We start from the raw sequence: 23,256 nt of genomic DNA on the forward strand, positions 1-23,256 counted from the left end.
CTTTCAGTCTTAGTTGTGGAAGGCGCCGCTCAGCTCCAGGTCCAGTTGCCATTGCTAGTTGCAGGGGGCGCAGCCCACCATCTCTTGAGGGAGTCAAACTGGCAACCTTGTGGTTGAGAGGACGCGCTCCAACCAACTGAGCCATCCGGAAGCTCAGCGGCAGCTCAGCTCAAGGTGCCGTGTTCAATTTTAGTTGCAGAGGGTGCTGCCCACCATCCCTTGCGGGAGTGGAGGAATTGAACTGGCAGCCTTGTGGTTGAGAGGATGCGCTCCAACCAACTGAGCCATTTGGGAGGCAGCTCAGCTCAAGGTGCTGTGTTCAACCTTAGTTGCAGGGGGCGGAGCCCACCATCCCTTGCAGGACTCGAGGAATTGAACTGGCAGCTTTGTGGTTGAGAGCCCACTGGCCCATGTGGGAATCGAACCAGCAGCCTTCGGAGTTAGGAGCATGGAGCTCTAACTGCCTGAGCCACTGGGCTGGCCCCTCGTGTTTTTTTCTTGTTATTAGAATAGTTATGATGACTTCCAAACTCTTTGCACATCAGAGCTGAAACCAGAAATCCTTTAATAATATTTTGAAAAATGTAGCGTTTGTTCTCTATGCTTTCCATATAAATATATATATATATAAATATATATATATATATATAAACTTGTCATAATATACTTCATGTTAACACTGATGTAATTCTAGTGAGATATACAAATGTTACTCCTAGTATAGCTCTGTTTCCTTTTTCTTTTTTTATGCTATTACTGTTATACATATTACATTTATATGTTACAAGTCCAATAACACATTGTTATAATTATTATTTAATTTAATTTTATGTCTATTAATGAAATTGAGAGAAGAAAGGAGACCAAGGATATATTTATAGCATTTGTTATATTAACATTCTTATTTACCATTTGTTTATCTTCATCTCTTTCTGTGGATTTAAGTTACTGTCTCGTATCATATCCTTATTACAATAGAGCTTTGCTCCCACCCATTTCCATTGTACTGCTGTTGTAAAATATATTCGATGTTATAGGCACAATGATACAATTATATAATATTCTTTTTGTATCAGTTAAAATGGAGACATATGTATTTATACTCTCTTTCATAACTGCATGATTACCTTTACCGGTGCTCTATGTTTTTACAATGTGTGTTCAAACAATACAGTGAATGTTTAAATTTTAAAAAATTATTACAGTAAAAGACACATAGCCATTAATCCCCCTCAATATACTTCCCCTCGCTTTGAACACACTTATCCCATCTTTCTTGCCACTTTCTGAAGCAGTTCTGGAAGTCCTCTTTCCTGAGTGTCTTTAGTTGCGTTGCCTTGGCTGTCTTAATGTCCTGAATGATTTTGACTTTGGGAAAGAGCCAGAAGTCGCAAGATACCAGATCCAGTGAATAAGGTGGATGAGGACGCACTGTACTGTTTTTATTTGACAGAAGTTGCTGTATACCAGAAGCTATGTGTGACATGGAGTGTTGTCATGATGGAGGATGGTTTATGGCACACTTTAAAACACACCTCCTCTAAACTGTAGCTCACACCTGACTGACTCCGCTGAACAAGTTCAAACTTGTCACACACTGTTACTAAGGCTTGACTCACCGCTTCCCATATTGAAGATCCCTGCCTTTCCATGGGATGGCACTAGGCAGCAGCATTCACCATATTTTGTGATCACAATGGAAAGGCCTCATGTCACACATCACTTCTGGTTCAGCAATTTCTGTCAAATAAAAACATTATAGCATGACCTCATCCAGCTTATTCACCAGATCTGGCACCGTGTGACTTCAGGCTCTTCCCTAAAGTCAAAATGACCATGAAAGGTAGACATTTTAAATTGTTTCAGGACACTGAGGCAGCCACGACAGCACAACTAAAGACACTCATGAAAGAGGACTTCCAGAACTGCTTCAGAAAGTGGCAAGAACAATGGGATAAGTGTGTTCTAAGCGAGGGGGTGTATTTTGAGGGGGATTAATGGCAATGTGTTTTTTACTGTAATAAACTTTTTTTATTTGAACATTCACCATATTGTTTGATCACACTGTGTATATGTGGGTTTGTATTTATGACTGGATTTATTTGCTTTTATGCTGTAACTTTAGTATTTATAGTAAGGTGGATATTCTAGTAAAATTTCTCTCAGTTTTTGTTTACTTGAGATTGTTTTCGTTCCAAATTTTTTGATAGCTTGAATGGATATAGAATTCTTGTTTGGCTGCTTAGCATTTTTGTTTGTTTGTTTGTTTTTTCATTGCTTTAAGTATGTCAGTTCACTGCCTTCTGGCTTCCATTAGTTCTAACGAGAAATTAGCTATTAATCTTATTCAGCTTCCCAAGCCCATGATGAGTTGTTTTCCTTGCTCTTTTCAAGATTTTCTCTTTGTCTTTAAGCATTTTTACTATATTTTGTCTGTGTGTGGGTCTCTCTGCATTTTTCCTACTTGGAATTCATTGGAGCTTCTTGGATGTGTAGGTTAATATTTTTCTCAAGTTTTAGAAAGTATTATTTTTTCAAAAATTTTTTTCTGCATTTTCTCTTTTCTCTCCTTTTGGCACTCTTATTGTGCATATGTTGTTGTGATTGAAGATGTCCCACATTTCTCTGTGGCTCTGTTCATTTTTCTTTATTCCTTTTTCTCTGTTTCCCCCCACCCCATATTTCATTATCTCAATTAGTCTATCTTTAGGTTCACTCATTCTTTCTTCTACCACTTGAGATCTATCATTGAGCATCTCTAGTGAAATTTTAAATTTCAGTTTTTGTACTTTTTAACTCCAGAATTTCCACTTGATTCTTTTAAATAATTTCTTTCCTGTCTTTACTGATATTCTCTATTTGATGAGGCAGTATCATAGCTTGCTTTAGTTCTTTAAACATGGTTTTCTTTTGTTCTTGGAACACATTTATGATGAGGACTTTGAAGTCATTTGTCAAATCTGACTTTTGTCACTCGTACAATTTCTGTTGTCTCCCTCCCCTCCAACACATATATGGGTCACACATTCTTGTTTCTTTGCATGTCATATTTTTTATTGTTGGAAACTAGACACTGTATGCAATTTTAGGTTTAGCAACTGTGAATACTGATTCCCTTCCTCTCTCCATGGGATTTGTTTTTGGTGTTGCTTATTTGTTTAGTAAATTGCTTAGACAATTTTAGTGAAGTCTCTTTGCCCCACGGTGTGCAAACTCTGATGTTGTTCCTCCAAGGGCATGAACACAGTCACCCTGAAATGACAATGGTTTTAGAAGGGGTCTCTTTGTGTCTCTAACTGATCTTTCTGTTAAGCTATCTGCCTGCATTTGGTATCACACCCAGCTGTTAGGCATCATTCATTTCTAACTGATTATTCTAATGTATTTGAAAATTTCGTGGGGACATAAATTGCTCTGCCATGTGGTCCAATTAAATTCTGGCAGGGGTAGTTTTTGAGACCAGTCTTTGAAATCTGTTCTGACCCTTCTTTTTTTAAAAATTTTTTTAAAAAAATATTTTAGTTATAGTTGACATACAATATCATATTAGTTTGGGTGTACAACATAATGATTAGACGTTTATATAACTTACAAAGTGATCACCTGATAAACCTAGTACCCCTCTGACACTATACATAGTTGTTACAATATTATTGACTATATTCCCTATATTATACTTTACATCCCTATGACTATTTTGTAACTACCAATTTGTACCTCTTTATCTCTTCCCCCTTCATCTATACCCCCAACCACCTCACATCTGGCTACCATTAGTTTGTGCTCTGTATCTATGAGTATGTTTCTATTTTGTTTGTTCATTTATGTATTTTTTAGATTCTACATATGAGTGAAATGGTATGGTATTTGTCTTTCTCTTTCTGATTTATTTCACTTAGCATAATACCCTCTGGGTCCATCCATGTTGTTGCAGATGGCAAGATATCATTCTTTTTTATGGCTGAATAATGTCTCATTGTATGTATGTACTTCTTCTTTATCTGTTTATCTATTGATGAACACTTAGGTTGCTTCCATATCTTGGCTATTGTAAGTAATGCTGCAATGAGCATATAGATGTCTTTCTGAACTAGTGTTTTAGGATTTTTCAGATAATTACCCAGAAGTGAGATTACTGGATCCTTCTTTGTCACTTGTTACAGACATTGTTTAAAAGTCTGTTTTGTCTAGTATAAGTATTTCTACCCCAGCTTTTTTGTTTGTTTGTTTTCCTTTTCATGGAATACCTTTTCCCATCCCTTTATATTCAGTCTGTGTGTGTCTTTCGATCTGAAGTAAATCTCTTGTAGGCAGCATATGTAGGGTTTTGTTTTCTTATCCATTCAGTCATAATATATCTTTTGATTGGAACATGTAATCCATTTACATTTTAAGTAATTGTTGATAGATATGTACTTACTGTCATTTTATTATTAATATTTTAGGTCTTATTCCTTCTTCTTCTTTTTCTCCTTCTCCTCCCCCCTCCCCCTCCTCCCTTTGCCCCCTCCTCCCCGTTCTCCTCCTCCTCCTCCTCCTCCTCCTCCTCCTCCTCCTCCTCCTCCTCCTCCTCTTTCTTCTTGTTAAAGAAGTCCCTTTAACATTGCTTGTAATACTGGTTTGGTAGTGATGAACTCCTTTAGCTTTTTCTTGTCTGGGAAGCTCTTTACCTGTCCTTCAATTCTAAATGGTAGCTTTGCTGGGTAGAGTAATCTTGGTTGTAAGTCCTTCATTTTCATAACTTTGAATATTTCCTGCTAATTCTTTCTGGCCTGCAAAGTTTCTGTTGAGAAATCGGCTGCCAGTCTTATGGGAGCTTCCTTGTAGGTAACTAACTGCTTTCTCTTGCTGCTTTTAGGATTCTGTCTTTGTTTTTAACCTTTGACATTTTAATTATGATGTATCTTGGTGTGGGCCTCTTTGGGTTCATCTTGTTTGGGACTCTCTGCACTTCCTTGGCTTGTATGTCTATTTCCTTCTCCAGGTCAGGGAAGTTTTCCATCACTATTTCTTCAAATAGGTTTTCAATTCCTTGCTCTTTCTCTTGTCCTTCTGGTACCACTATGATGCAAATGTTGGCAAACTTGATGTCCCAGTTTTTTGGATTCTTTTTCTTTTTGCTGTTCTGATTGGATGTTTTTTGCTACTTTATCTTCTAAATCACTAATTCAGTCCTCTGCTTCATGTAATGTACTATTGATTCCTCTAGTGTATTCCTCATTTCAGTTACTGTATTCTTCATTTCTGACTGGTTCTTTTTTATGTTTTGCGATCTCCATTTTAAGTTTCCTATCTCTTTGTTGAAGTTCTTCCTGAGATCATTGAGCATCCTTATAACCAGTGTTTTGAACTCTGTATCTGGTAGATTGCTTGCCTCCATTTTCTTTAGCTCTTCTTCTGGAGCTTCGTTCTGATCTTTCATTTGGAACATGTTTATTTGTCTCCTTATTTTGACTGCCTCCCTGTGTTTGTTTCTATGTATTAGGTAGAGTTTCTATGTCTCCTGTTCTTGGTAGAGTGGCCTTATGTAGTAGGTGACCTGTGTAGCCCCATGTCACATTTCCCTGATCACCTGAGTCAGGTGCTTCAGGTGTGTCCCTTGTGTGAGCTGTGTGTGCCCTCCTGTTGTAGGTGAGCCTGTTGTTAGCATGTCAGTGGGAGGGATCAACCCTCAGGCTGATTGATTGTGAGGACTGGCCTTGACTACAGTGGAGGAGCTGTAGTGGAGGGGCTCCTATGGAGCAGGATCCACTTTAGCGGGGCTCTGGTGCCTGCCCAGTCTGCCCTTTAGGTACATCATTTGAGGAGGTTGTAGGGTGATGCTCTGGTGTGGTCCAAAGCTGGCCACCAGATGTGTTGGTTCTGGGGCCTCTTGGGAGGGGCTCTGTTACAAGCCAAGGTCATCTGCTGCCTGTGCTTTCATACAAAGTGATCTGTAGATGATTGCCACTTGTGCTGGGCTTGGAAGTGCCTGAGAGAGGCCAAACTGAGGCTAGCTGCTGCTAGTGCCAGGCTTTGGGCTGCTTATCAGGAGGTACAGAGCATGCCGAGACCAGATGCTGCTTGTTTGGGGTGATCTTTTGAGAGATTTTAGGGAAGTCTGCAGCATGAGCCACGACAGGCCATTTGTGTGAAAAAGCCACTGTAATTGGCTTGGGTGGAACTACAAGTTGGGTGGGGTAGGGTTTCAGGGAATCACCAAGGCTGGGCGAAAAGTGTTAGCTAGGTTGATGAAGACTCAGGTCTCTCACCTGCCTATGTAGTGCAGGCTGGGGGGGGGGAGGGTTCAACAAAGGAACAATGGCTTCTGCCAGCACCTCTATCTAGGAGAAAGTTGCCCCTCCAGCCCTCACCCTAACTAGACAACTATGTTCCTCCCTATAAGTCCCTGGTGCCTTTTGAGCTGCTGCCCCAGCGCTGGAGCTAAGAGTGAGTCAATCAGCAAGTAAATCCATGCACAGGCCCTTTAAAGGGAAAACCTGGGACTCCAGCAGCACTCCGTTTCAATCAGCCACAATCTCCACTGGTTTTCATAGCCAGAAGTTGTGGGGACTTCTCTTCCTGGCCCTGGAACCCTGGGTTGGGGAGTCTGGTGTGGACCTGGGACTCCTCACTCCTCAGGGGGCCATCCATAGCTCAGATATCCCTCCTGATTTTTAACTGCCACGTGTGTGTGTGGGACCAGCCCATTCCACGTTTCTTCACCTTCTAACAGTCTCAAGGTGGCTTCTTCTGCATATCCTTAGATGTAGGACTTTTGTTCAGCTAGACTTCAGGTGATTCTCAGTGAGGCTTTTTCTGTAGTTTAGTTGCAATTTTGAGGTGGTTGTGGAAAGAAGCAAGCCCATTGTTTACTGACTCTGCCATCTTGACAGGAAGCCTGTTCTGACCCTTCTTAGCACTTCTTAGCTATCTCTTTCCCTGAGTTTCTCTAGTGACCTAGCTGCCCTATGGTTTAGCTTGTTGCTCTTAATGAAGTGGAGCTACCTACCTCCTCTAATTTGATTACCACCAAAATGTTAATTGTATTTACAAGAGCCCTTTGTTTTTAATTTCCCCTACCCTCCTTTTCAACTAAAACCAGTTACTTTGGGGAAAGCTTCAGAGCTCTTTGTTCCTTTGGACTGCCTCTTCCCCTGGGAAAAACCTTTGAGCCATTACTTTTGGTGATGAGCCAAGCAGTAACCTCTGGTCTCTTCTGCTTGCCTCTCCCAGCACAGAATATGTACCCTCCAAGATAGCTAGGGTGAGGGTGATTGGGCCCTAGTATTTTCAGCCTGCCACTCTAGGGGTAGATCCTCCTGTGTATGTTTGGGGGCTGAGTGGAGAAGGAACCATGCAACCTCTCAGCCACACTTGCCGGGAATTTAGCTTCTTCTATTCAGAGTTGAAGCTGATGAGATGTGCTAGTGAGATATTATGTCCTTGGATTGGGAGCTGAGGGAAGACAGAGGCTTATGTTCTTGGCCACACTTGCCTGGAGTGGAGCTTGTATCAAGCTCAGTTGGGAAGGAAGGAGAGTGGGAATAACAGGTTATGGCTCAAATGCCCAAACTCTCCCTATCCTTACTGAGTTTTAGAATATTTTCTTAAATACATGTCTTTTCATGTATCATATGTTATTAAGATAATTTCTAGACACTTTAAATGGTTGTTTTTATGGTTTCCACCAGTTGTGCTTGTTACACTGGGGAATGAGTCCGTGGAACATCTCATGTCATCATGCTGAAAGTGAAATTCCCTACCATTTCCTTTTTAGCACCTTTGTGCCACTCCTTGATCTCAGCCTAAACTTTTTACCACTTTTTTATTGCCTCGATTTACAATTCTGCTACTTAGAAGCTGTGCTTACCCAAGGTCATTCATTTAAATAAGCTGTAATTGCCTCACTTGTAAAGTGAGGATAAAACCACCTATCTTGTGGGGTTGGTATCAGGATGGAATGAAATAATGTACATGAAGTCTACAGCATATAGCACAAGGTAGTTGTCGATGCTGCCCATTTCTACACTATTCATCTTCTGTCAGCTACTAGGTGTGTTTTTTTTAGAAAAAAATGCAATATTTCATGCATACAAAGAACAGAGATAAAATGAAGTATACCCACGAGCCCACCATTCAGCTTAAGAATCAAATTATAGCTGCAACTGGAGTCTTGTGTATGCTCTCCAATATTTCCTGCTCTTCCCTCCCTCATCAGAGGGAACCACAGTCCTGAATTTGTTTTTATCATTTCCAGGAATGTTTTCATACTTTACTATCTACCTTCCATAAAGAAAAAATAGTTTAGGGGCATTTTTTCTGTGATGGGTACATAAACATCCTATGTGTATAAGGAAAAATTTCTAAATACCAATAAAAACAGACACCCCCCCCCATGTTAACTTCCCATTTCCACAAGCATATCCTTTTTCTTTTAGTCTGAGAAGAGTAATTCTGGATAAATACCAGAAAGAAATAGTATACCTCAAATAGCAGACTTCTGTAGTATTTAGAGAACTTTCTGTGGTAACTCTGTGTACTAAAATATTACTGACTGAATTTACTCATCTTATGAATTTAATTTTATAAATAACAGTGGAGATTCCTTTATACTTTATGGTTCAAAGTTTGTTGCATAGTTAATTTAAAGATTCTCAAATTTGAGGGGAATTATTGTACCATGGTGCTTGATTTTGGTTAGTGATTTTTTTTGAGACTTTTATAATATCCCTTGAAATGATAGACGACTCACTGGAGTCCCATAGAACTGAAGTTTTATCATATTGGTTTCTTTATATGTTAGGGATGAAAAATCAATTAAAATACTTGGGGTTGTCCTCAGATGTGCTCCTAATATAATTTCAGCTATTTTACATGCATCTTTAATTTATGCTGATATACTAGAGGCAAAGCATAGTTGAATGAAATTCACAGAAATTTCAGATTAAAATAATCCTGTGTTAGATGAAGGTTTCAGTTGAAATAAGGACATTAGTGGATTTCTGTTTTTCCCTGCTGAAGCAGTAGATGCTTAGAAGCAGGAAAATCACTCTGAGCCTGAGCCAGTCAGTTGAGCTTCTTCCTGTTGGCCTACAGATGGCAATATCATACCAGAAATGCATGTGACAATTGGCAATGAGAAGGCATGCAACCTTAAAATTGTGTGAGTGCATATTAAAATGCAGTAATGTGTTATCTGAATTTGGACATATAAGCAGACCCCAGCCTTGGTGTGTCCTCAGATTTACATATATTTGAATGGCTGCCTCAGTCTTCTGCTATCCTCTGAGTGAGGTCTTTTGGGATTTCCCCTATCTCTCCCCTTATGGTTTGCTATTGTAGCTCGTGTTTCTCCCTTACAAAAATACCCACTTCCCTCTCATGCTTCAGTGTGAATTCCATCCTTTTCATGAGAGAGAGGGACTCAGAGTTAAAAGAGAGGTGGAGAAAGTTAGTGCTAAGACAGATCTGGACCTTACTTCTGTCTCTATTGCAGCAGCTAGCAGGAACACCCCTGTGTACTTTTCCTCTTCTTAGTTGTATTCACTCTCTGTTTATCACTGTTCTCAGCAATGAAGACTTTGGGAAAAACCCAAAGAGTTCTGTGCTTGCTTTGGGGACAAGGAGCACAGGTAAAACTCTGAGACTAGATTCTGTTCTGTTTCTATCTTTGAGAACCCAGGGAAGGGAGTAAGTGAGACTGAACACAAACAAAAACTGATGAGGACACAAAAGGAGCCTAGTCTCTGGGACTGGATAAATGAAAAATGGATAATAGAGATCTACCCAACCAAGTTGAGCAGCATCCTTGGAATTTTCCACTGGCCAGAGGCCTAGCTCCTCATGCCTCACCTCCCCTTTCCAGGCCACAGTGATTCCCATGAAAGACTGGCCGGAAAGGAGTAGGGTGGGGAGGGGAAATAGTTGATCCTTTTGTAGCTGTTCTAGGTAGAGTTATCATCATTCAAAGTAGAAATCTATGCAAAGATTCCACAGAAACAGAGTTATATTAGATGGCTAAGCTCTGTAGTGATATTATAGTGTGAGACAGTTTTCTTGAAATTTCCAGCCCAAACCAGAACATACCAGAGCCCCATCCACCATGAATTCTATGAGATAAATGTATGTTGAGTTTTAAACAACATTTATAAATTGGGAGATGCTTCTGTTATATCACATCGCGTATACAGAACATGTTAAGTTTAAAAAGCAAGTCAACTCACTGGCATTTAAAGCAGGCTGTAGATAATTAAAAACTGCATTTTAAAGACAGATTTTTACTTGATACAATGATATATATTTGCATATCATATTTGTGTATAGCAATATTAATTTGTGTATTAAATTTATTTGGCTAAGTAAAATGTGTCTTTTAGGATCTATTCATAATGGGTAGTGACTTTATAACACAATTTTGTTCTTTTGTTGCACTATTAAAATGTTCTTTTTTCCCCAATAACCAGTGACCTCATGTTGTATTGAAAATTAAAAAAAAATACTTTTATAATATTTAACAAGCCTAGAAGTTAGACTACTACACGGAAAGTCATAATAGCATACCCATTAGCACTTGCTTTTAATTGTTGTAACCCTTGTATCAATTAGAGTAGAACATTGAAGATGCAGGCAGTTATTTAGTCGTGGAAAGAAAAATTAAGACTTGTTTACCAAATCGAAAAGAAATTAAGGTGATTTTCTCTAAATTACATTTCTACTCAAATGTACTCTCCAAATTCAAGTTATTTTCCTAATTATATTTTATATGCGATGAATTTTTAAACTTCTTTGTGCACTTTATGCTCTTGGTTGGAAATTAAACATAAATTGAATTTCCATTAAGCTGGAAATCCCAGCTAAATGGTAGCTTTTAAAGATGTTTTAGCAACGTATTTGCCTTGGAATAGTAATAATAGTAATAAAAATGCATCTACTAACTACTTTAAAGTTTACGAAATGCTTTCCTATACAGAGGCAGTATGGTGTCATGGAAAGACCTGAGGCTTTGAGTTCAGATCTGGGTATGAACCCCACCCAACTTAGCCATGCACTTGCTGTTACTCACCTTTCCTGAGTCTCAAGTTTCTCATCTATAAAATGAAGATAAAACCTGCGTTGAATGTGAATATTAAACAAGAACAAATGCATGCAACGATCTTAGCATGAAACAGTAGGCTTACAAACCTCAAGTGTTTAATCTTTACAATTTTAGTAGGAAGTAGGTATTATGTCTATTTTACAGATGAGTCAGCTGAGGCTAGGCCACTGATCCAGAGTCACCAAATCTGTTTTATGACTCCAAGTCCAGGGCTCTTCTCCCTTTTCAGCTGCTTCTGGAGCAAGGCTGCAAAAACTGCTAAAATACATTGGTTACTAGATGTGACCACTCAGATGCAATCTAGCTTCCTTTAAGGCCGTGATTCCCAGCCCTTTTCCCCTCTGACATACATGCGATACTCAAAGCTGCTGGTATGTTAGCTGACATGTCATTCTTTTCTCTCCTGCTCACAAAACCCAAGAAGGGAGAATGTCTATTATTAGGGATAAACTGCAATCCACCCCTTCCCCTAGTACTTAATACTAATAGCAAGTTTCTTTGAACACATTTCACAACTTAATGCGATGCACCACAGTTGGGAAAATTGCATAAGATGTGTTCTAGGGAAAAAAAGTATGATACTTTGTAGTTGAGGGTTTCTGTTAGAATGATGAAAAAGATTGTTGGGGGTCAGTAGGAGTCTAAAAAGTTAAGACTTGATCTCACAGACAACCAGAGGTTCTTGAGTAAGAAAGCAATGGGATTAATGCAGGATCGTTCAGTAGTGAAAAAGCCTGGAAGCCAAAAGACCAGTTGGATTATTGAAGTGAACCAGATAAGATGTGAAGGCCTGAACTAAGGCAGTGGCAGTGGGGATGGAAAGGAATAAACAGATACAAGAAGATTTGTGACTGATTGGGTATGCATGGGCAAGCAAGGAGGTAAAGGGGTCAAGTGATAAGCAGAAGTTTCAAAATATGTTGTCAGTTAGGCAGTATGTCCTTTAATTATATTTGGTGTAAATGTATGGTAAAATGATCTTGCAGCCTCAGGATTCAATATCCTATTGGTGGAAAGGAGACAATCCACAGGGTGCTAAAGGGCAGAGAAAGCACAAACTTAGAATTAGACAGGTCATAGCGAATAAACTATTAATACAATCTTTTCTATTTTCAACCAAGTGTTCAGATAGCTTGCTATACTGGTTTCAGATCCTAGGCCGAGTGACTTTGTAATTAGTCATACAAACATGCTGTTATCTGAGTTTAGGACTTGATTTTGGAACATTGCAAGCGGGTGCCCCAGTGATAGGGAGGACTTGGTGAGTTGCTACCCTTGGCAACTGACCAGCCAATAACTAGAATGGTTGCAGTGACTAAGAAAATAGTTTTTAAACCTGACATTGAGGTCATCTGGTAGACTGTAGGCTCATGTCCTAGGCCCATGGATGCAGGCTCCTTAAGGGCTGGGAGTTTTGTTTTGTTCACTGCTGTATCCCCAGCAGAGAATGGAGCCTGTTGCTTAGTCGACACAGTAATTGTTGGATGAATAAATGAAGCCAGGGATCATGAGTGTCTGGCTCACCTCTGTAGCCCCAGTACTGTGCCCAATACTGATTGCATAGGAGGAACTGAATAAAAGTTTGTTAAAATGAGTTGGACAGCATTTGGACTAGTGAAACCAAATTTTATTTGGTTTTATGTTGTATGAAATACAGTAAAATAATGTTCAGTTGATAATTCTTTACATGGGATATTAAGCAGTAACAAAAGTGTATTTGTTCTTTTGCTAGTGATGATCTGGAGCAATTTATGGAAAGTCAAGGTGCATCCAGCCCAGGTATCCTCATTTTAACAACAAGCCTCAGCAAACCATTCATGAGACTGGAGAAGTATGTTACTCTCTTGCAAGAGTTGGAAAGGCATATGGAGGTAAGGGAAGGCAAGCTTTTTGAAGCTCATGTACAAAGTATGGGTCTCTGCTCTGGAGGAAGCTGCCAGTCTGCCTTCAAACTAACCTTGTTGAGGAATTCAGAAAAAGCCTTAGTTTCCAAATTTACTTGATCCAATCTTCCCTCTTCTCAGGCTTTTAGTTTTCTTTTTTTTTGCAGCAAAATAAGAAGGGGACATTCTTTTTTCTCCCCTGAAGGTATTTTTTACGTGTTTTTATTTATTTTTTCCAGCTTTATTAAAGTATGATTGACAAATAATATACACAAATGAAATGTACATACAAATAATATATACAAATAAAAATTGTATATATTTAGGTTATACATCATGATTTTTTAAGGTATATAAAGTGATGATTTAATATATGGATACATTGTGGAATGATTACCACAATCAAGTTAATTCACACATCTATCACCTCACATAGTTCCTGATTTTTTTTTATGGTAAGAACACTTAGGATCTTAGTGTTAGCAAAAGTATACAATACAATGTTATAAACTATAATCATGAATTTATTCATTTTACAGCAGAAAGCTCCCCGACCTTTACTGTTAAATATTCATGATCATTTCTCCTCCTCTTCTCCTCCCAGTCTCGGTCCTGTTGCTTCTCTCAGATCTCTGGTAACTTGTTGACTTAAATTTTCTCCTGCCCTCTCATCTGTAGATGGTGGTAAAGGGGTCAAGTAATAAGCAGGAGTGATACTTCAACCAAGAAAGCTTCTGTTCTGGTATATAAACCAACTGTACTGAGGGAAATAAACAAAGCAAAGCAACATTACAAAATATAAAGACCACTTTCACTATAAACAGGAATATTTATCTCTAGAGCACTGAAGTCATTCAGCTTTCTGATTCTAGATTACAGTGGAAGATTCTGGTATTTCTTTTAAGATAAATAAATAGGTCTAATATTAGCTAATTTCTCTATGCATCGTCTACATCAAAGTCCCCTCACATTTTTGTTTATAAACTTACAGTTAACTTGCAACAGCTGTAGCATAGCTATAATCTTTTCTAAATATTAAGATTTCAATGAGGCCTAATAATTGAGTATCTTTTCATCAAGAACCCAGACTCTTTTATTAAAAATCAATCAACAGGGTGGCTGGTTAGCTAAGTGGGTTAGAGCATGGTGCTGGTAGCACCAAGGTTGCCGGTTCAATCCCCGCAACCAATCAACAGGGATAGCTTCTTGAGCCATTCTTGAGCGATCGAACATGGGGTTTGAGGTGTGGGTGGGAGAGGAGGGCCCGCTGGGGGAGGCTGCATTTACCCTACTTGCTCTTCCTGTGTCTGGGGAAAGGTTTTGAGGTTTTAAAAGGTTTATTATCTTTAAAGAAAAAGGTTGCACACTGCCGGTCTTGTCAGCATTTGTAAGGATTGAAAGCATGTACTCTGAGTGAAACCACATTCTCAGGTTATTTGACCTGCCGGAAAGCTGGAGACAGTGGGGAGCTAGTGAGTAAAGCCTGCCAGAATAAAATTTCAGTTAGGGCTCGGGAAGGTGTTGATTGACCTCTGGATGCCTTTCCAAAAGCTAAACCAGTTCACTGAACCGTTTGAGGTTTGCCCCTCCTTGTTTATCACAAAAATCCAGAAACTAGTGGCCTCAGTTTCTGTTACTGCTCAGTGCTGAACGATGAATATACACTTAATTTGGTGAGAAAAATCCCCAGATGCTCTTACTGCCTGGATCCCCTCTCTTGACCTTCCTTGTATCGGAGACTATTTCTACTCCTGCCTCCATTTGCTGTTGGTCACCTGCCTTTGGCTGCCTTCCATTTCCCACCATCAGATAACACATACCCTTAGCACTAGTTTTCTATCTGGTGAGACACTGAATCCAGCTTTCTGAGTGTTTAGCATGGCTGTGGGCTAATGGTAGATTAGAACCTGAACTTCACAGTTATTCTGGTAAGGATGTTTAAGTATAAAAGAATACAACCCTTCTTTTCATAAGCAATGCTGTTCTTGGGTTGGGTCAGATCTCTAGTCTGTTCAGCTCTGTATTTTATCACCCAAGGCTGGCCAAACAGCAGATTTTGTCTTCCCATTATTTCAGCTGAATTTCAAAGGTTAGGTACACATATACCCCTAAGGTTAGATACATCTCTACACCCCATATACTCCAATGTTAGGTGCACATCTACTCCCAAGAAACTCTACTTTCCCTTCATAAACAGTAATGGAGATGTGCACTCCTCAAAGCCATTTTGAACCTGTCTACTTCTTGGGGTTGTAAGTACCATGGAATTACAGATCATATGTAGTAACCTTGCTTAAGAAAGAGGAGCATATGGTATAAAACTTGGAATTTTTCCCCCATCTGCTAGGTTGAGTCTGCTGAAAGAAAATGGAGGCATTTTAGGAGATGAGATTGGATTGATTTTTCTCTAACCATCATTCCCTACCTCTTGTCATTTACTAAAAACATGACTAATGATGCCTCCCCCACATAATTATTATTTATTATCTAATGTGTAACAGCAAAAAAGGAAATGGGAACTTTTGCCTCACTAATCACACCTAGTATGTTGTTACCAAATTTGTGTTGTTTTACCAGTGGTCTTAATTTCCTAATCACCTAATTTCTTAATCACCTAATCTGGTGCTGAGATTCCAGATGCTCAAATGCTGTGTTTTTTTTTTTTTTTAATCTTTGAATTGGCATATAGTAAAACTGATTTTTTTCCTTTTGGTGTACTACTGTTCTATGACTTTTAACACATGTAAAATTAATGTTACCGCCACCCAGTTGAGATACAGAACAGTTCCGTCATCCCTCACAATTTCCTCTCTCTCTGCAGCCACATCCTCCTCCCAGCCCCAATTCCTGGCAATCACTGATCTGTTCACCTTTAATATTGTTTTAAAATGTGTTCCTTTAACAGGATATGCATCCAGATCATCAGGATATTCTGAAAGCAATCGTAGCATTCAAAACTCTCATGGTAGGTGATGCTCTAAAGTTATAATTCTCCATTTTGTATGCTTTGTTCCTAAAAGAGTGATTTGTGTGTCACATTTCTTTCCTTATGCAAAGGTCTTTACAGTGGAAACAATAAGCTCTAGTGACAGTATCGCAGTGATTGTTTCATTTAATTTTGTCTTCCAAAAATCATGCTCACCTATGAAAGGTTGCCAGGCTGAGGCATAAAGCACGCACATTTGAAGTCTCTGCCAAATTAAGCAATGCTGTGTAGGTGGGGGTTTCCTTTAGTCTCTGTCTTTACCCCCATGTTGCTCACCTTGTGTCGGTGCAACTTATCCTTCACTGATTGACATCAATACTGGATTCATCTACTTATGCCAAAAGGTGTGAGTTTATCATTTGCATACGAAAAAGAAATCCTTCATCATATCTAAAAGGAAAAAAAAACCTACTAAATACAATTGCTTTATATAGATTGCTATCAAAAGTAGCTGTAATCTTATATCTTGAGCATGAGGGTTATTGTCTTCTTGAACCAACTGTTGTAAAACCACTTGGTGTCATTTTTAGGAGGAAAGAAAATGTTATTTTGGGTGACTGATTAAGTTTAGCTTCAATTTAGACATTTCTGTAGCATTCCAAGTGATTGGGATCAATGTTTAGTTATTGATTCTTGCTGTAAGGTTGCGATGCAACATTCACTATCAAACTCGTTTTTATTGCTGTTGAAAGATCAGGACCTGATGTGTCCCCGGTTAAACAGCAAACTGAAGACCAAAGTAAGGTATTAGGTTAAAATTGCTGTTACAGGTCTAAAACAGTTGAATACTGGCAGTTTTATGTGGTTCAACTCATGAATCCTATGGCATTTATTATAATTCGTGTCCCTTTTATTTTTTTAATGTAAATTGAATATAAAAGGCCTTTTTAAAAACCACATTTCTTTCTGATCATTTTACATCTTGTAAAATTTGCTTTGATGGTTATAGTATATTTTTTCCCACTATAGATGCTTCAAAAATATGTGCACAATGAATTGATTTCTTCGAGTTTCCATTTCGCTGAAATGGATAGCAAAGATTTTATAGAAAACACATCCCCCAAAACTATCATGTTCATTTGCAAACAATGACATAACTAAGCAAATGCTTATTTTCAATATTCAACTTGGAATGAACACTGTTAAATTACTCTAAGATAACCTCATGTTTTCTGAAGCAGTGATGTGTGTGTGTGTGTGTGTGTGTGTGTGTGTGTTTGTTTGTGTATAGTATTCATACCCCACATATTGTTTCTCGGTTTGTATTTTCAGTTTGTATTCATGAAATTCAGTTGTATCTCGTTTTTTACAATCCTTTTGGGGATAAAATTAATTTAGTATTTTTAATAGAAATTATTACTAGTCCCTGAACAAAGTATAGGGCAGTGCATATGTATCATTATAAGATCAATTTGATTTACTGTGGCATACAGAATTTAATTTTCTCTTTTTCTATAACTCCTGAAGTCAGGGTTTTTTTGTTCAGTTTTTGTTTTTTTATATTAAGATGTTACTTGATTAGAAACTGAGCATATGTTAGAAAAATAAAATTGCTTTGTAACTAAAACAGTAATTATGCAGATAGACAAGATGGAGAGGAGCAAGAGCAAGGACACCAACCAGGAGATCTGAATCTGCCAGTTGTTCTTGCTCTGTTAGAAGTGATTCTGCTACTTGTCTTCCCATAATCCTTGCAAGAAGGGAGGAACAAACCCCTTCTACCACTTTACCTTGATATTTTGGCAAAATAAAGAGTAGCTCTTCCTCATAAAACTTTTAAGGGCTCAAGGCTAGAGATTTAGGGCAGTGGATCTTTCTGTCAGGACATCGATGATGGGATTCATGGTGAGGAATAGGGACTCAGTGGAAATCTGTGAGAGTCAAAAGCCACATCTTAACTTTGGTCTTGTTTTAGGTCTGTTTCGTAAGAATTCCTGTCCCACTGTGTTCTGCTTTGGTTCTGTAGGTGCAGTGCCAAGATCTAAGAAAGAGAAAACAGCTGGAGTTGCAGATACTTTCTGAACCTATTCAAGCATGGGAAGGGGAGGATATTAAAACCTTGGGAAATGTGATTTTTATGTCACAAGTAATGGTGCAGTATGGAACATGTGAGGTAAGATGTTTCAAATCTCAACACCACTTTTTCCATCTTTCACTTCATTTTTCTTCATTGTCTTTCGTCAAGGTCAAAGGCTTGAAAATTCAAAGAAACTGAGCACCTGTTCTTTGCTTAACACTGCTAGGGTCTGTAGGAGATAGGAGGGAAGAACATACAATGATCTATGCCTTCAAAGAACTCAAGAACAGATTAAAACATAAGGTGCAAGTAGGAAAAAAAAGAAAACAACACAAAATAGTCAATGCCAGTTTGTGTAATCTCAACAACAGATTCCATAGAAGTTCAGAGGAGGGAGAGAACAAGAAGATTTTATGAAGATAAGGCTTGAGGAGGAGGGCCATGAAGAGAAAAGGGGAGGATTTGGTAAGGTAGAGCTCATTCTTATTTCAGGAGAGAACAAGAACATGGTCTTTTTTCTACAGGATGTGAGGAAGCCAGTCTGTTAGGAGCAGAGAAAGCATGTTGGGCAGAGTGAAAGAGAAGATTGGTGGAGTCAGATAGTCAGGTAATGAAGAAAGAACCTTGGATGTCAGGCAAGAGTAGTTCAGATTGATGCAGCAGGAGATAGGAAACTATGAGTCCTGAGTAGTAGAGAAACACAATGAAAGGGATGTAAATGATACTTAATCTGACCATATATGTCAGGTAAACTGGAGGGGATGGGGCTAGAAACAGAAAGGCCAGCTGAGTTGGAAAGTGCTAAGTACTCCCAATGAAGGGTAATGGTGAAGAGAATGAAACTTAAGGGGCAAATCAGAGACATGTTTAGAATGGAAAGTATATAGGAAGTGGTGACCAACAGGCTAGAGGAAATGACAAATACAGTTTTAGACCTGTTAACTTTCAAGTGGCTGTAGGTATCTGGGGGGATGTCGTATAGGCAGCTATTAAACAGTATAGAAATGTGGGTGGGAGGTCAGAGTTAAAGACAGAGATTTAGATGTCCCTGACAGATGGGCCCTCCTAGAAAGTAAATATCCAGAGAGAAGCACAGAGGGCTGAAGATGGATATGTCTTTTAGGAAGGGGCAGGGTACGGGAGGAAGGTTGGTTATGTCAACTGGTATAATTTATTGGATGTTAGAATTGTCTTCCCCTTCCCAAAACATCTTCCTGTACTCCCCTGACATGTCTGTGTCAGAGATTCATTACCTTGGGTTAATAAGCAATCTCATTTAAAATGTAGATACCCTGGGGGAGGTTAATGCAAAGAGTTTAAATATTAGTCTTTTACACCTTTGGGATAAACCTCTTTGGTGAAGGGAAGAGGAATCAGTGCCAGAAAGAAAAGACAAAGAGGAAGATAGAGGAGAATTGGGGGAGAGTGATGTCATGGAAATTCCAGTAGGAGCATTTGGATGTGGTCAGCCTGCTGAGTGCTGCAGGAAGTTCAGAGGTCAAGGAGCATGGAGACCAATAAGAAGCCATTGGATTTCGCTAGAAGGCAGTTATTGATGACTTTGAGAGAACAGTGGGGGTGAGTAGGTAGGCATCAATGGGGATAAAATGAAGGCAGCAAGTAATATGGCAATAAATGTCAAGAAACAGGGTATTTTGTATGAGGAGTCGCAGGGGCAAGTGAAGGCCTATTGGGACAGGAGATGTGCATATGTTAAAAGCAAAAGAGAAAAAGCTAGTTGAGCAGGAGAGGCTGCTGGAAGAAGGAGGAGGAGATGAGACGTCTGTAGAAGGAAGCTAAGCCAGAGAAAAATACGAGAGGATGCAGAACACTTGTTAAAAGAGTTAGCCTCGAGAGGTTGCTCTTCTCAAGTGGAACGAAGGAGATGGAGATAGGTATAAGGATAATTGTAGCTAAGATGGCTGGGCATGTAAGCTGAATGTAATTGTTTACATCTAATTGTGTATTTGTTTAAGGAATTCAGAGAAGCCCTTATGTATACAATTTTCTTTAGTGCCATTTAAAAAAAGTATTTACTTCATTTTACATGGGTACAATAACTATCTTGTTCTTACTGATTAAAAGTGATTTTCTAAATAAGAATTTAACATATACTTTAGAGCATGATAAATTTCCTATCACCTGAAAAACGCTTTATTTGCCACTTTTCAAAGTAAAATCATTTTTGTTTTGTGAACCTAGAGACTTATCTTGTGCTCTGTCTGTAGTTTGAGCAGGAAGGCATTAACTGTGACTTCTAGGGCTTGCAATACTTGGGAAACAAGCATGGTTATTTGTATCTAACTGTTACATATAGGAAGGAGAGAGATAAACTGTGGATTCATATCCGTGTCAAAGTAAAATTCAACTAGTTTTGTGCTTTTAAGTTGCGTATCTTTTTTTTAAAAAAAAATCACTGTTCATGTTTCATTTCCTTATTTAAGATTTATGTTACAAAACAGTGAATCCAGAAATTCTTAACAAACAAAATGTCCAATTTCTATTTTCCATTTAATATTTTTCATTCCACATCAGGAAAAAGAGGAGCGGTACTTCATGTTATTTTCAACTGTCTTGATAATGTTATCTGCCAGTCCTCGGATGAGTGGCTTTATCTATCAGGTTAGTAGATTCCATATAAAAGAAATGGCAGGACCCATAATGAAAAGAGGTTTTCATCCAGATACAATATTTCCACTGGGGATTTAAAAGCTCCAGCCGGAAAAGGCAGAATGTTCTGACACCTCATTGTAATTAAACAGCTTACGAGAACAGATGTTCCTTACATCAGAGACCTTTGTATTACTATAATGAGTTTATCTTGAATGTCCACTGCTCTGGTTATGAGCTAGGCTGTGAATATACAAATAGAAATCTAAGTTTGCAACTAGGTCAATTAGCAGCAGCATGTTACAGGCCCATATTATATCATTATTGCTGAGAAAATATAAAGCTGGGACCTTCTCGTATGACTGTCATTAGTCACACCACATGATTTGGGTTTCTGAGATGCAAATCATTAATCTCCTTAAGAAATTAAACTTCCTTCAGTCTGCTCCCAAAATGTGGAGTATTATGAGTTACTGTTGCCGCTTATATATTGGTCTAGCAATGTCATTTTCATAAAATTTGAGCCTTTGTTTACTGTTTCTCCTGAAAACGTGTTAGAAAAGTAAACTGTAAATCCTGACTTTATGGCTTAGGGTGCGTTAGAAAAACACAACCCACATTTCCCCCTTACTTTCTTGTCTGAATAAAATTTAAAGCAGGGAAACATTTATTCACGGACCAGAGAAATATATGTAGCCATAATTCAGCAGTGATTGCTGAGATGGTCAGAAAATCTAATAGAAGTAAGCAGAGACACGTAAAACTACAGAATTAATGGGAATGTTCTTTTTCTGGTAGGGAAAAATACCAATAGCAGGAATGGTGGTGGCTAGATTAGATGAAATTGAAGGGAATGACCACACATTTGAAATCACAGGTAGGTAATTTTCTCTTTTTCATGTAGCTACTTCAAATCCTTTTTGGAAAGAAGTGGGGTTTAAATGAAAAAATGCTATTATTTTCTGTTATACAGTCCATAAGCAAGTTTTACATGGTCATGGCAAAGTATATTCCATTTCTTGGGATAATTAGGGTACAGCGATAGAATAGAGAAGTCTCCTGGTCATTCAAAAGCCTCGGTTTTGCCATTAGTTCCAATTTTCTCTTGCATAAGAGCTATTTGTTACAGCTAAGAAATAACAAAATGGACTGATGTAAATGCAATTTTCTCTCCCTTCTGTTATCTATTCCCTGGTGACAGAGGAGCCAAAGATGTGGAATTTTATCAGCAATTTTATCATCAGCCTATGAATTAGCAAGATTGGGTTATATTTCTAAAAAGTGCTGAAAAGCCATGGCACTTTCTTCACAAATTGAGCAAAATGCGAGGCCTCAGTAATGCTCCCCGACATTTTGGCATGTTGTCCCTTTAGCCAAGCCTGTGTGATTTACATGTAATGGTTGCACTTTTTGCACTGATAGGGTGCAATGGCTGACACTGGGATAATGGCTCCCGACCTAGCCCCTTCTTTCCCAATAGGCAGCCCAAGATTTGGTATTGGCTATAATCAGTCTTAGTTGGGTATTGTTTCACCTTTGATATTGGGTAAAGCAGTACAATGTTCTCATTTTAGACTATGAACTAGATAGACTCTGTGCTTACATTTTTGGATTGTTTATTTCTAGTGAAGTTTTATACTATTTTTAAGATTCTCTAAACAGTAGAAATCAAGGCCAGTATTATAAATCAGAGATGAATAATTTATTTCTTTACTGTATTATCAAAGCTTCTCTGTTCTTGATCTAGAAGTTTCCAAAGGGTTATCCCCTAGGTATGAAAACTCTAGAAAATAGACACCCAAGTCCTAGTTGTGTGAAGGATGTTTATGAATGAGGCAAACTCAAGGTTCTCCTTGCCTTTTGTTTCCAAATGCTCATAATCGGGTGATGCAGGTAACATAATAGAGAGAATTGTGGTCCACTGTAACAACAACCAGGACTTCCAAGAATGGCTGGAGCACCTGTACAGACTAATCAGAGGACCTGCCTCCTGCAGTTCCTTATCCAAGACATCTTCATCTTCTTGTAGTGCTCATTCTGTAAGTAGTCTGTTTGTCCTGTCCAGGGAGTACTGACTCTCTCATCAAATCCTGCCTGCTGAGGACTTAGAAGAAGCAGTGAGCATGCCCTTAGTCCTTGGGTAGTCTGTATTTGTAGATTTTGAAGTACAGTTAAACTCACTAATTCTAATTTCTTGTCGTGGAGGGAGGCCTATCTAAATTAGTACAAAATTTTACTTAGAGGTGTGCAGTTTAGTTTGACCTTAACTTGGAGTACCAACTAACTTCTAGCAAAGTTTTTCTAACCAGAAGCCCTGCTAAGATGTTTTAATGATAAACGAGATGTATTTTAGTTAGCAACTGTTATTCTCATATTAATAACACGCTAGGTCAAAACAAATAGTTCACCTTCATAAGTATTTAAGCCTCTGCATGTAACCTCATTTACGCTGTCACAGTCACTCAGTAACCTTCAAGGGTAAACTTCTGACGTTGCTTTTTTCCAAGGTATCATAAATTTAGCATTCGTGGAATTTGAATTAATGAGATTTTACTGTACTTGCTGAGTGGGATCGAAGATGTGCTGTGTTATCTGTTATCACTCAAACCTGTGATACCAAAATTCCAGTTTTGAGCGCTGTGTGTTGTGATGGGAAGAACAAGGGCTTTGGCATCAGATCTGG

At 38.6% G+C, this 23,256-nt stretch overlaps 1 protein-coding gene across 10 annotated transcripts in view; it reads left to right on the top strand.

The window, feature by feature from the left end:
- ARHGEF6 (Rac/Cdc42 guanine nucleotide exchange factor 6) overlaps positions 1-23,256 on the top strand; it is a 116,330-nt gene that overhangs the window by 79,720 nt on the left and 13,354 nt on the right. For all 10 annotated transcript variants that reach the window (XM_081043903.1, XM_081043900.1, XM_081043902.1 and 7 more), the window contains 6 exons: positions 12,810-12,948; positions 15,866-15,925; positions 17,913-18,059; positions 20,499-20,585; positions 21,372-21,450; positions 22,467-22,612. In XM_081043903.1, coding sequence (XP_080900029.1) covers positions 12,810-12,948; positions 15,866-15,925; positions 17,913-18,059; positions 20,499-20,585; positions 21,372-21,450; positions 22,467-22,612 — 658 coding nt within the window. The remainder of the gene's footprint in view (positions 1-12,809; positions 12,949-15,865; positions 15,926-17,912; positions 18,060-20,498; positions 20,586-21,371; positions 21,451-22,466; positions 22,613-23,256) is intronic.

This window comes from Rhinolophus hipposideros (assembly GCF_964194185.1).
Source record: "Rhinolophus hipposideros genome assembly, chromosome: X".
Taxonomy (NCBI): Eukaryota; Metazoa; Chordata; class Mammalia; order Chiroptera; family Rhinolophidae; genus Rhinolophus; species Rhinolophus hipposideros.